Genomic DNA, 14,710 nt, shown 5'->3' on the forward strand with positions numbered 1-14,710 from the left:
GTCATGACGTCACGCCTATTACATAATATAATAACAGAGCCAAAAAAATCTGTGCTTGTGCCTTTGTAATAAAATCGTGTTCAGAAGATAATTGAGGCTATCATCGCAAAAGCGGTGTAACCTATATTTAATTTTTTTTCTAGAATTGTTACTTTAAATGATACTAAAGTACATAATTATTTTATACTATGTAGTACTCACTTGGGAAATTATTGGTTCTCCATACAAACTTCCATTCCCTTACTTTTCCCCTTTAATTCATTTTTTTGACACAATGTCCTTCTCCTAAGTCCTATCGCTTCCACATTTATAAGGCGAGCAGCTAGAGAGTGGATTTTCTACCTGCGATCTTATTCCCCGAACGCTATAACTTGGACCTTTTCAAGGCGGAGTGAATAGGTATTATTTAAGTGTGCATGCTACATCGTCGACCTCATCATCATTTTCCATCAGGTGAGATGGAGGTCTAGAGTTACTTTCGCATTTATAACATTAGTTTATTCCTCTTATAATATGGGGTCCTTCAAACGAGGCGTGAAGAGGCATATTGTAGGCAGGCAGGGTGGAGGTGGTTCCTTCGCGTTTGGATACCACTTTCCACTTAACATCAGGTGGAGTGGAGTCATTTGCCTGTCATGTATAAAAAAAAAAAAGTTTGTATTTGGATGCTATTTTCATGTATAAAAAGTCATTAATAATTAAATATTTTTTATACATGAAAATAGTAACCAAATATAAAATAATTGAGTAATAATTTAGAAAAAAAATAAATGTGGGTTACCCCACTTGACTGCTGATAGCCGCAATTGAGCTGTTCTAAAATTAACCGCTTTTGAGAGATGGGCGACAACACGAATACGACAAGAATATATTACGTAATTTATGGAGTTCTTATCAATTGTAATTCTAAACAATAAATTATTTTTACATCTTACTAGTATACTCACGTACAATAATACATATTCAGGTATCGAAATGCAAATTTGATATTAATAGTATTATGGATCCTCCATTGAAACCATTAGGTGTTTTATAAAAATGTTAGCTATGATGTGCGTTTTATCTCTATTAGATACCATTAAATGTGTTCATGAGTGAAAATAATATTATTTAATAAGGTGCCAGACAATCACACCAATTGACCAGTCTCAAAACTAGAGAATTCCCTGTACTATGAGTACCAGAGCCATTCCACTAATTCACTCTGGAGCACTTACAGAACCAATTTAGAAAAGTTAATTTCCCATTTTGATCCTACCGGGAATCGTACCCGGGACCTCCGTATCCAGCGCCCACAGTGTAAACTGTTAGGTTAGGTTAGGTTAGTAGTAGGTTAGTAGGTACTATTTTTTCGATCTAAATCGCGTTTGTTTGTTTTTGTTTTCAAATAAACCAACGTTTCGGGCCTTTACAGATCCCGTGGTCACGGTTAAATGAGATTGCAAAGTTATCAACCACTTAGAAATATTTAATATTAACGAAAACTACACTATTTTGCACTATACTTAGTAACAAAAGTTATTAAGTTAAAGTATGAAAAAACATCCCAATTTACGCTACATACGTTTTAAAAAGGTTTGATTTTATTCTATTAAATTTTATAGATATAATAAATTGTGATTTCGCTATTATGTGTTATGCATGTGACTGTACTTTGAGTAGTGGGGTAGTTATTCCAAAAGTTACAAATGGTAGATATTGCTAAAAATATTTCTATGTTAATATTTCTCCATGACCCAACACTATACGTGAGTCACAATTGTTGTAGTATTTAAATAGATATTCAATTAGATATTCAAAGCAGATATTTATTAGTTTCACGACATTGTCCCATCTCTATAATCGAAACTCGACTTTTTTGCGTCTTATCGCTAATTACGACCAATTCTTTATCGGACACACAAGCAAAGTTCAAATACGAACAAGATAAAATAGAAGTTAATAACGAGTAGCATAGATTTTTAGAGATGAGTCGAGTAATTTTAAACCTTCAAGGTTAGGTGACACCGGCATGACACCTTTCGCAGAATACTAGCAGAAACCCCAAAATAGCAGTGTTTTTTCAAAAATCTAGTCGGTTATTTTACTTTTTATTTTAGTCTAATTTGAAAATAAAAAATTAATTGACTGTCATTTTTCTTTATTAATTTGTTTCATTTTCTTACTAAGAGTGTTTCGAGGTTGTTCTTGTAAATTTTATAAATTGACATTCGACTGATGTTGAAGATTCTTTTTATTTATTAAAATATGATTTAATCTGTGTTAACAAAATAATTTTTAAAGGACAATGGCAAACTCCAAAAAAATTTTTATTGACGTTATTGGTACGCGTTTGTTTATAAAAAAAAATGTGTAAACATAGCGTTGAAATTCCTGATCAAATTTTGTTTTTGTTTTTCTATTCTGAGAAGTCAGGAATTTAAGATATTTCGGTTTGAAGTATTGGAGGTTATGTGTTACGTAATTGAATAAAATATATTCGGTGTATTATTATATCAAAATAAACTACAGAAGCTTTAAACAGAGTTAATAGAACCTGAATGGTGCCGTGGGTTTGTGACGTGACGAAAGTTCAGAGGAAATTATTTTGTGTACTGATATGGTCAAAAGGCAAGAAGTTAAGCCATAACAAAAAAACTCAATTAATTAATAACATACCACAGGAACAGGCACTGGTAACTCAGACACAATTTTTTTGCGAAACGTGCCATCTATCCCTGATTTTGGGAATTTTTTTGTCAGTTTTACCATTACCATTTTCTCGCACGGCATTTTGGACAAGAGATTATCGACTTTATGTTTTGCAAGTCTTTTATTAGCTTATTACGAATCGGTCGAATCAGTACTTGATATTACGCCTTTTTTGGCGTCTAGATATCGGTCAACGTTAAGAAAATAGAAAAAGTGATAGTTGTCCGGTTACATACTTTAGTTACAATTAGTCATTAGAGTTTCTTTTAAATATGATTTTATTTCCAGATGTTAATTTAATTAGTACCTATCTGTAAGTTGTACCTATGTACTTTTTTATATTTATTGTTTATATATATTTGTTTTTGGGAAAAGTTCGTACTTATAGATAAACTTATCTCTTTTGACTATCTCTGGATGTATAAATAGATATCTTTGGTTGCTTTGAACGAACAAATATAGCGCTAACTGTACCTATTGACCCACGATAACACATTTACGTATTAATTTACTTAAGCAATAAAAACAGAAATATGTTATTTAAAGATTTGTTTAAACAAGCTATTGTTTAAACGTATCAACAAGGAATTTATATTAAAAGAATTACGAAAGCCGTTATCACAACTTTTTTTTTACTGTTAATGATTTTGTACAATGTAAAAAACATAATTGTTTTATATTTTTTGAATTTAATAAAGACGATGAATAAGTAGATTTTTTTATATTTAAACTGGCAATATTCTTGTATTTTTCTTTTCAATCATAATAAAATGAATTAAATTATCGAAATACATATGTATATTGCGCTTTACTCGTAACCAAGAGAATTTCGTTATTTTCGATTAAGCGGCATGCAGACGTTATTTTGACTGAGTATAATAATTCGCCATATTATTTTTATTGATGTCAAGATAGAAATACCATTGGTTGATGAAACGCAGCTTTTCCTAGCCCCGATTGGTAGACGCACACGTGGCGCGCGTTAATGCGTGTTAAGCCGGGTACTCACGAGCGAGCTATAACTGTAACCGTTACATGTTATGTAGCCAAAAATCATAGTGTGTACGTGGTTGGCGATCTTGCCGCGTGCGGTTCGCAGTGAGCCGTCTATTTGAAGACTGTTTCAGGCGTAGAACCTCGATACTGTATCTGCACGTTACAGTTACAGCTCGCCAATTAGTACCCGGCTATAAAGCGCGTTGGAACGTTCAGCCCCCATAGTATGCCGCCTCGATAAAGCTATTACATCCACATTTAGCTGTCAAATTGAGTGATAAACTTTAAAAAATAAATTTTATCGCAATAGCGAACATGGCGAGCACATTGACGTTACATTTTTATGTCATCGCGAGCGCCGGCGATAGCTGCAAAAGTACAGTAATTTTATCAACATAAAAATTTACCGCGATAAACGAGATGAAAAGACGTTTTTTGTTACCTCGTTTTCGCAGCGATGAATAAACGACAAAGAGAGCTATATACGCAATTTTATATCGTTGTCCTTTTTTTCAAAATGTATAACAATAGTTCATTACCAAATCTGCAAACTTAGGTTTGTCAACTGAATTAAATATTGACACGGGGATGTTATCACACATATTCTGCTATGCCATGGCCACAGATGACTACAGGTAACGCGCGGTGCGCATAATTACCTTCAATGCACGATAAGACACGGTCACTTGAACAGGCACACTATCAGTGCCTATAATTCTAAATACGCGACAATGCGCGTTTGCAGCGGTGGCGAGGTAAACGCATCTAAAATGTCTAGGGATCAAGCGCGTTTTTGCTGAAAATCGGCTTTTTTTAATGAATTTTGTAACACCAATGAATTTTCTTCAGTCAGTTTCATTTGCAAAATCAGCTCATAAAATTGACAAAAAAAATCCATTGGCGTTAAAAAAAATAATTAAAAAACTTGATTTATCAGTAATTAGCAAAGACATTTTTGTACGGTACCGACATGATAATATGAATGAATGCATATAGAATATATGAATATCTGGACGCGCGATTTGAAAACATCGTAAAATATCTGAACTTAGCCTTAAGAGGCAGACTCGTGTATAATATTTATGCTATAAAAACAGCACAAATCATAAAAACTTTATGAGAATAATTTCAATCGTTGTGGCAGCTTGTACTTATTTGATTTCTAAGTCATGTTTTTTAGTGTGCCAGATAATCACACTGCCCTCCTTGTCATTACCAATGGTCGCAAAAAGGTGCTCCACATATATAGATACATATACGATATAGCTACTAGGGCCAAAATAGACTTGTTAAAACCACCAAATATTAACTAATTACTTTTTCGAATTCTGTATAAAAGAAACTCTTCTCTTTATGAAGATAAATAGCCGTAGTTTTGTTTAAGCGACCAGCAGTTTTTTTTTTTATAAAAAGTATTAAAATAATGTAGCGTGAACATTTTCCTTTTAAAACACAATATTTCCGATAGTAATTCGAATTTAAGAACATCTGTTATACTGTGTTTTTTAATTTAAATAAAGTATTTGTAGAGCGCGATCATAACGATTCTCAAGTAAACTAAAATGTCTAAAAATTTCCTTCGAAAATAAAAGAAGGATGGCGACGGATTACCCAAGAGAAGAGACCCAATTTTATTAATATAATTTAAAAATCCTAGTTTTACTTTCTAGTATATAAGCTTTTATTGTCTTTTTTGCCTTACCTGTATATTATCAAAATAAAAATAACAACCAAATTAAATATTATATATATATATATCACATTCAAGGCAATGTGATGTGAAATCAGTTTGCAAAATTTTTATATTCAGTCCATTTTTTAGATGTCAATAACTTTTTGCTTTAAGATACGACTTTGAGAAAGTAAGGCGACGAAATAGATGTAATTCCATAATTCCATGGACTTTTGAAGTCTTTTTTTATATAAAAACTTATAATGGTAGAACAAACTGAACGAGAACGAGCTGAAGCTGTTCTCCAAGATTACGTTCTTATTTTTTAACGTAATAGACGCCAAAACAGTATAACCGCGTGGCAAACCACGACGATCTGGACGTCCGTCTACCTAGCTGACTGATTAGCCGGAAATTACATAGGAGCGTAAGGCATCGACCATTTGATTAGTGTACGCTTTACCTTGTAGTGAAACAACATAGGCTTATAATTTTTTTATTGTTTACACGAGTAAAGTGATAAGTGGAAGTACATTTTTGACGTGTTTAACATGGCCAATTAACGTATATCAATTGTTAAATGTGCCATAATATGTACGTTTACCTTCATTCGTGTGTAAAACATCCAAGATCTCCACGTTTTACTTTCGAGTTTTACTCAATTACTTTTCGAGTTAATGGAATTCATAGCTTTTTTGTAGCAGTGAAGCTCCTTGTAAAAGAGTTCGTCCAGGAAAGTACTGCCTTAACCTATTTCTGCCACTAAGCAGTAATGTGAGCATTACTGCGTTCTGGTTTTGAAGGGTAAGGGTGCTGGTGAAATTACGGGCACATGAGTCTTATTAACCTGTCTCAGGGTAACGGGCGCAGCGGCAATGCCCCTCAGATCTTTGTGCTTTAAAGTCTAATTTGATGGCGCCCTAATGATTTGACCAACCGCCTCTTAAGCAAAGGTCGGGATTTCTGCGTTTATTGAAATATATCTCGGTGTTTTGTAGATTTTAAAAAGGTTTTAAAGACTATTTTAAAATATGTATGTCCTGTTCAAAATTCAATTTTAGTCTTAATTAAGTATAAGTTTTAAAATTGATCTTAAAACAGGACGTAAATATTTTAAAACAGTCTTGAAAAACTAAAACATGCTCCCCTTAAAAATTTTTCAAAATGGCGCCCTTTCTACAAAACACCGACGATATGTGCAAAATTTAATTTGAAATTTGCCATGAAGTTTTCGGTGAAGGAAAACGGCGATGAACCCTGCATGTCGAAAAAGGTTCACAACCGCGCGTAAAGTCTGCATTGGCCCACGGTGGCGGACTATGTACACGACCACGCCTTGAGGAACAATAAATACAAATTACTCCAGCTCATCATCCAAGCTGTAAAACGAAATATTTTTAGAAGGTGGCACTCCTGGTTGAAACATTTGAGGGAATAGTTCCATTACAGTACCACCTCGTTCTTGAGAGCGGCAGCCTCTAAATTCAGGATTGCCATGATGTTGTCCAACCTCCGATAGGAGAGGAACCCTAAAAAGAAGAAGGCGGACTATGGTCAAAATCCACTCTTGATAGTAGGACGTATAAATGGATTGGTATTGATTGATTGAGTTTTATATGAATACTATGGTACGAAAACATGATATTCAATTATATAAAAATAACACTGCTCGTCATTTTTTTTGTAATATCAAGTGACGGGATGAACAAAGCATGTGTCTGGTGGTAAGCTACACGCCTATCCATAACAAAGACCTGGGACACTGCGCCTGAAACGTAAGTTGACAGCTCCCAGTTGCCCATAATTACACCAGCACTCTTTATGTTTCAAAATGGGAACGCAGTTATTGCTTGACGGCAGTAATCGGTAAGTCACATGCTCAAACATGACCAAACTAACCATAAATTTTGTTACAGTGACGATCCCTGTTCTCAACTTCGGTATGGTAATGGGCTGGCAGTCCCCCATGACACCAATCCTTCAAGATCCCCAAGGACCGGCTCCTGAGTCAATCACCGATAACCACATATCTTGGATGGCTTCCGTTACTTTCATTCCTGCGATCTTCTGTGGCTTTATTGTTGGCGATCTGGCTGACCGATGGGGAAGGAAAGTCGTCACTTTGCTGACTTCGCTTATGCTGTCTGTAAGTCTTAAAATTTATTACAATATTTGTCAACCATGAAGTTCATAATCTAAATCAAATATATTACTTCCATTACAAGAAGTTAAATTCGTGAAATATCTACCTTGCATAAAAAAATTAAGTCATAACGAGAGGGTTTTCGTGATTGCTATTATATTAGAAAATTACATTAAAATTACACAGACCACATATAAAGTATGTTCTATAATTTCAATTGCGTACATTTGTTTTTTCATTGTATGAAAATCAACGTTTCAAAACTGTCAGCCGTGACCATGGAACCCATAAATGGTCCGAAACGCTGATTTCTTCTTTCTCTCTATCGTAGGACTGAGGTTTGTTTGATAAAACAACAAATATACGTCAGTTTAGATCTGATCCGGCCCGGGAATCGAACCTGGGACCTCTGCGTTGCAGCCCGGCATGGTAACTGTTCTGCCAGAGGCAGTTAAATTTAATTGTGTATATACACGTGTTAAAGAACCCTAACTGGAACAAATTCAATAGATACAAACCAAACCGAGAAAATTCGTGCCAAATCTGTCTGTAGCATGATTTTAGTTACAGGTGTCTAATTACGGTCTGATTTTTTACTTGATAGGATATTCGACGTCATGCCGTGGTAGTAAAGCCACGGTAGTTACATTACTTTTTTTATAATATCAAGTGACGGTACGAATAAGTCGTGCTCCTGATAGCAAACTACACGCCTGTCCATAACAGTTGTAGTGCTACTCAGAGCTTTAAATCGCAAAGGTCTGAGGGGCACTAGCCACTGCACTTGTCACCCTGAGACATAAGTTGACAAGACGCATGTGCCTGTAATTTCACAGCACCCTTACCCTTCAAAGCCGGAGCTCAGTAATGCTGACTTTACTACTTGGCGGCAGAAATTGGTAAAGAAACACACTATGGCATTTCCGTGGGTATAAATTTAAATAAATTACCTATTAGGCAAATCAGAACGATAAAGCTAGCCAAACGACGTTTGCTAGTTTTTCAAATATTAACAATATTATCTCTTTCAGATCAGCTGGATTATCATACTCTTCTGTCTCCAACCCTGGGCATTGATTGCTTCCAGAGCGGTCGCAGGCCTGGCCTGTGCCGGTTGCTACGTGGTCACGCCATTGTACTTGAAGGAGGTAATTTTAAAAAATCCGGTGCCTGTAACAACTTTTTTCGCCGTTTATTTTTTTTATGATAAGTTCGTTTTCATGATGTACAATCACCTCCCATCAAAATTTCTCCTCATACATACCTATATAATAGAGAAAATTTGAAGTACCTATACCTACCTGTGGCTAGAACTTAGAACTTACCACTTACCTCTTAACGCACCTACAGCTACATTACATAGTTGTTATTAGATGTTGATACTTATCGTTTAATAGCAACTGGGGTACACTGTTATTACGCCCAGTCCATCTAGAGGAAACTCGTCTATAGTAGTCTAAATTCTTCTACAACCCGTGTAAAGAACTAACAAGTTCAGTACAAGGCAATATCTACGCTTCTAGAATAAAAATCTTGTCGAACTAAAAAAATATTTTCGCGAAGTATCGTAAAGCTAAATCTTTATACAAAAGATTATGCGTATGTCTTTACTTACGCATAATCTAGCAAATCAATACGCTAGCTTCCTTATTGGATGACAAAGCTCTTTTAGACTGTTTCTGTCCGTGATATTTGAAATAAAAATATTATCCAAAAAATTAATAGACAGTCTGGGAAACCCAACGGCCGGCAGCTAAAGCATTAGCATAGCAAAGGCGGGGAACGCTGCCAGCATTTTGGGCACTTTGCCACGGAGACACAATTTTATTCACATAATTTAACCCTAGTTTTAATTTAGTACTTAAGCTTTTATTGTACTTTTTAACTTATTGTCTAATAAACAAAAGTCAATTCTGTGAGTACTATAATATAAAATATGTATTTATGTAAGTATTTAAATGTATAATTAGGAAATGAAACTATTTATCCGGAATTAAATCGCATATATTGTTTTTTCAAACATACCGACGTTTCGGGCCCTTTACAGGTCCCATGGTCACGGTGAGTGAGGTGGTACACTCATCAACCAGTTATGTCTAATTTTAATGCAAACCACCCATATTTTCACTATAGTTACAAAAGGTATTAATTAAAAATACCTTATTTTAAATTTCACAAAGAAATTCCAATTAACGCTACATTGTTTTACAAATTATTTTATTGTAACGATATTAATTTTTGTTAAGTTAAATTTATTATTAATTAATAATGGAAATGAGAATAAATTAAAACATAATAATTAGTATTGCAGTCTTATGTCTGTTTGGGATTTTTCATCAGAGGAAATACTGGATCCCAAACTGGTGGTACGGAGAATCCATCTTCCCTGTTGAAATTAGGATGTTTTTTAATTTCAATGGCCCCTCGCTGCGTCCTGGGTAGATACCGGACTTCTTTTACAAAGACCTGGGGGTTTGTCAAACTACATTGATGTGTAGGTTTATCCATGACATAGATAAACCTACACATTCAATTGTTTCCTATGTGTAACAATCATGAAAACGTAAGAACTTCGATATTTACATAGTTTATAATAATTTCAGCTTGAAACACACGGAGAGCGGGTGCGGTCGGGCGCAGGTCGGGTCGGGACCACGGCGGGTTTTATTCCGTGTATTTATGTGGACACGCGCCCGACACACGCCCGACCCGCATCCGCTCTCTATGTTTCACGCTTAAATGTAATTGATGTTGTTTCTTTTTTTATTACATAGTTTTGTTTGTTACTCGTATGTACGTAAATTTACGTCTGCAGGAAGAGCAGTGTATTTGAGTGTGTTTTCCTTTTTACTTAAAGTGTTTTGTGTTTTCCTGTGCAATAAATGATTAAATATAATAAAAACATGTAAAATGTTTTGAAATGATTTTCTTTCTTCAGATAGCATCAGATCACATCCGCGGTGCCCTAGGCTCCCTCTTCATCCTCTCTCAGAACGTCGGCTACCTCGTGGTCTATATCGCTGGTGACTTTCTTTCTTTCGCGGCAGTCATGTGGTTGTGCACAGCGATACCAGTGCTGCACATACTAGCTTTTCTTCCGATGCCCGAAACGCCCGTCTTTCTTGTGAAGCAGGGAAAATTAAAGGTGAGTGACATGGGTATATTTTTGTCAAGACGTGTTAAAATACTTAGGGCACATAGTAACAGTACGACTCTGAGACAATGTTGTCATAGAACATGCACGAAAGTTGCCTCACAGGTTTGCGTGGAATTCAGAAGGTCACTCTCTTTCGGGTGTATTGCACCTGACTGTACGTGTTAGTACAGTCACTGTAGCGTTCTTCCACACTATGTTGAGTATTTACTAAGCTTACTAGTTAAAAACACGGTATTTGGCTGGTATCTGTATCTAGTAACAAAGCAGTAGAGTTTATTGTGAAAGAGTTCGTCCAGAGAAGTACTGCCATCTTACCCATTTCTGCCGCCAAGCACTAATATAAGCATTACTGCGGTACAGTATTGAAGGGTAAGGGTGCTGGTAAAATTTTATGCACATGAGACGTCAAATTATATCTCAGGGTGAAGAACGCAGTGGCAGTGCCACTCAGATCTATGTGATTTACAGCACTGAGTGGCACTGCGACTATTATAGTCATAAAAAAAACATTAAGACGGGGTGCATCGAAGAGGAGCCCACCAGCGCACGCTGCTAAAGGACATCCCTTGCAGTATCGCGGGAGTCTCATATTTACTCTCAGACTGGCGCCTCCCGCTTTATTCTCTATCATGCTCTTCAGTCGAGACTTCGGTGTCTGAGAAATTGTAACAATAATAAAGTTTTTCGGCGTCGGGAAGTGAGGGAGGGGAAAATGGGGAGGGTACTGTACGTGCACCCGGGGCGGCTCACTCGAATACAGCTATGTAACAATTAAAAAATATTAACTATTTTGGTTTGTACGTCTTGTATTGCTATTCTCGAAAAGCATCTTTTTGTTAGAGACGTTACAACCTTTAAGGTTCTATACAAGCTGTACTATTTGTAATCGGTTTTAGCCAGTAATCACTCTGGCATCACTTAAGATATCGAAAAAGCAAATCGCACCCTTGGTATCAATCGATACCAAGCAATCGATTTCCTCACAAAGAAAAAAAAACAGTCGAATTGAGATCGTCCTCCTTTTTTTTAAATCTGTTAAAAAATACTGAAGGAATCTTATTGCGGATAATGGAATTATGTTTATTCATACATTATAATTAATAATCCACTTTTACGTTCCTTTAGTAATTTTTTGATTATTCAAATCGTGTTCTCTCAATTTGATAATTTTTTAATTACGATAGCAATTAGTTCTCTATAAGAGATATTGACCGCAATTGCGACGTTTCACAAAGCAATTGGCGGTACCATAAGCCAGCAATCGAAAATCCATAAAGAGATGCTAATTCCCAACAGGTCCAATGTAGGCTACACTAACAGCACAAAATGAACTCAAGAGGAAATGTTTCACTATTTATTCAATTAATTATTTAAATTTGCACCGCGGGAATTCCATGTAGCAAATACAGATTACAAACTCGTGCATGCACACAACATATATGTAGATGTTTCAACTGTGGTGGTTTAAGATTCGATACAACCTCAAATGCGTTGAAAAAAATATATAATAACATTAAGAATATACACTGATTAGTATACGGGGTGAAAACATGATTCCTAAACATTTTCACGATAGAAAAAAACACAAAGTTATCTCGACATTACGAGAAAACCGCTATATTCAATATGTACTTTTCATATACCAATGATTTTTTTTATATCAACTGAACTAAACAGAGCACGTATAGTATACTATATACATTATATACATTTTTCAAATGGCTTTGACTTCGTTTGTAATAAAATAAATTCTGAAATAAAACCAGTGCCCTTGCCGCTCGACCCGCGCAGCAGAACCGATTTAGTACGGGAAAAATTTTAATTCAAGCTGGAGATATTGCATACTTTACTTGTCGAAGAGATACTGATCATTACACCATATTCTTAATCATCATTTTAAATTTGTAAGGGCGAGTGCAAACCGGCCGACGGGAAAGTTACATTAAATTCAGCAAGGTATATTTTATGCCATTTAAATTGTAATAACGTATAGATTGCGATACTCTTGTAACCGACCTCGGAGGATCACAACGCATTTCTCTCTGCATCTCGGAGCATTTAAATTATAATTATATAGGACAAAATACACATTGATAAATTTAATGTCTTCTGTTTTGCCGTCCATGCGGTTTTTGCCACTAAGTAACTTTGACTACAAAATATCTTTTTTCTTTTCAAACTTTACGTTATCTACGGTCATTTTAAAAATAATATTTTGACGTAAGTTTTAAGACTAGGCGGGAAAATCTTACTGTTCTAACGTAATTGGTATCTTTCCAAAAATAACCTCTTTATTAACGAATTTTCAGATCTGTTACAAAACTTTCTAACACTAATCATTAAAAAGAAATAACTAACGGAATTAAAATAATTCATTCCAACGTGACATCCTCATAAAAATCTAAACATATGACTCACGGATGTAAAGAATCTGCGCTTGCGCTCCTCGGCCTACAAGGGACAACTTTCCGATTTATATATAGAAATCTGACTCATCATAATAACTACCTAACCATTTAAGTCCTAACACTGGGTACGGGTCTTCTTTAAGAAGAAGATATATAAACTGTAGCCCATGCTGGGAACTTCTGATATGTTAATATCTAAATTATCTATATAAACTACACTACACATATACAAAGTTGTTTCCTCGTAATTTTTTGTGTTAATATAAACAATTCGTATTTTTTTGTGGTGGTCGGCGTTGAAGTTTTTATACTTTGCCTAAGTAGGTGGTGAGAAAAAACTTTGGGAACCTACCTATGCCCTATACAAACTGAGCTACTGTAGCCCCGGCATGGCAACTGACACTGGTTCGAAAGTTCTCAAAGGTTACGAAAATTGTCTTCGAAGCAAAGTTTGTTTTTTTTATACTCATGCAATCTCACCTTACTGTTTAATACTCACATTACTGTTTGGCGGCAGAAACACGTATAAGGTGGCAGTATTTTCCTAGACGAACTCTTTCACAAAGAGCTCTACTGTTCTAATAAATTACTAACATAATGCGCGATGATCAAAAATTACGAAAAATCTAACTTCGTGGCTGCACTGAGCGTGAATGATGTATGAGCAATCTCATCAGTCAATATGCGTATTATTTTTGTGATTCTAAAATTATTATGCCTTGCCCTTAAGGTGATTCACACCCTATATCAAATTAACGTACATCTAAATAACCTTAGATCGCCTTATTAGAGGAAGCGACTCATACTATACTTACTCTCTTACAATTGTTGTGGTGAGACGTAATGATTGTTTAATTTATTTCTAGCCAGGTAATTTGACTAGTGTCTAGTACGCAATGGATTTTTTTTCTGATACCAAGTGACTGAAGTAACTACGGGTCTAAGGAGAAGATATTTACACCGCAGTCCACGCTAGGAACCTCTAATATGTTATTATTAAATACAAAGAAAAATTCCGTCGATCTAACTAGACTGGAACCAGCATCTATTGCCGTGCTGGGGTCACCGCTCTTAACTAACTGAGCTACTGTGGCCCAGCAACAGACTCTGGTTCGAATGTTCTCGAAAGTTCTTTTTTATGATACATGTGACGAGACAAACAAATAATGCGCCTGGTGGTAAGCGACACGCCTATCCATAACAATTGCAGTGCCACTCAGAGCTTTAAATCACAAAGATCTGAGGGGCACTGCTACTGCGTCTGTCACCCTGAGACATAAGTTGACAAATCCCATGTGCCTGTAATTACACCATGCTCTCTTTAACGTGCATTTTCTTCAGCAACTATCGTAATAACAATATATTTATACTTATAGCATATGTGTTGTATATAAATAAATAAATCAATAAATAAATGCACACACTCATAGCCCTGCGCCCAGGAAACCCTATATCGCGGTGGCCATGGACACACACATAGACAACTACAAATTACACCCAAACTCCCGGCCCTGGAATCGAACTCGAGACCTCTGCGTGGCAGACCAGCATGATAACCGTTCGGCCTCGGAGGTAATGTTTATATTTATATTCATTATATCCTTTGAATTTTGCTTTGACCAACAATATGTCATTTATTAAAA

The 14,710-nt window shown here is 35.6% G+C and overlaps 1 protein-coding gene across 1 annotated transcript in view; it reads left to right on the forward strand.

Annotated features, from left to right (window-relative positions):
- LOC113239779 (solute carrier family 2, facilitated glucose transporter member 8-like) overlaps positions 1–14,710 on the forward strand; it is an 81,989-nt gene that overhangs the window by 44,819 nt on the left and 22,460 nt on the right. Inside the window, exons 3-5 of the mRNA XM_026476890.1 lie at positions 7,276–7,505; positions 8,534–8,650; positions 10,441–10,647. Coding sequence (XP_026332675.1) covers positions 7,276–7,505; positions 8,534–8,650; positions 10,441–10,647 — 554 coding nt within the window. The remainder of the gene's footprint in view (positions 1–7,275; positions 7,506–8,533; positions 8,651–10,440; positions 10,648–14,710) is intronic.

Source organism: Hyposmocoma kahamanoa, unplaced genomic scaffold, assembly GCF_003589595.1.
Source record: "Hyposmocoma kahamanoa isolate Upper Pololo Valley unplaced genomic scaffold, ASM358959v1 116, whole genome shotgun sequence".
Lineage (NCBI taxonomy): Eukaryota > Metazoa > Arthropoda > Insecta > Lepidoptera > Cosmopterigidae > Hyposmocoma > Hyposmocoma kahamanoa.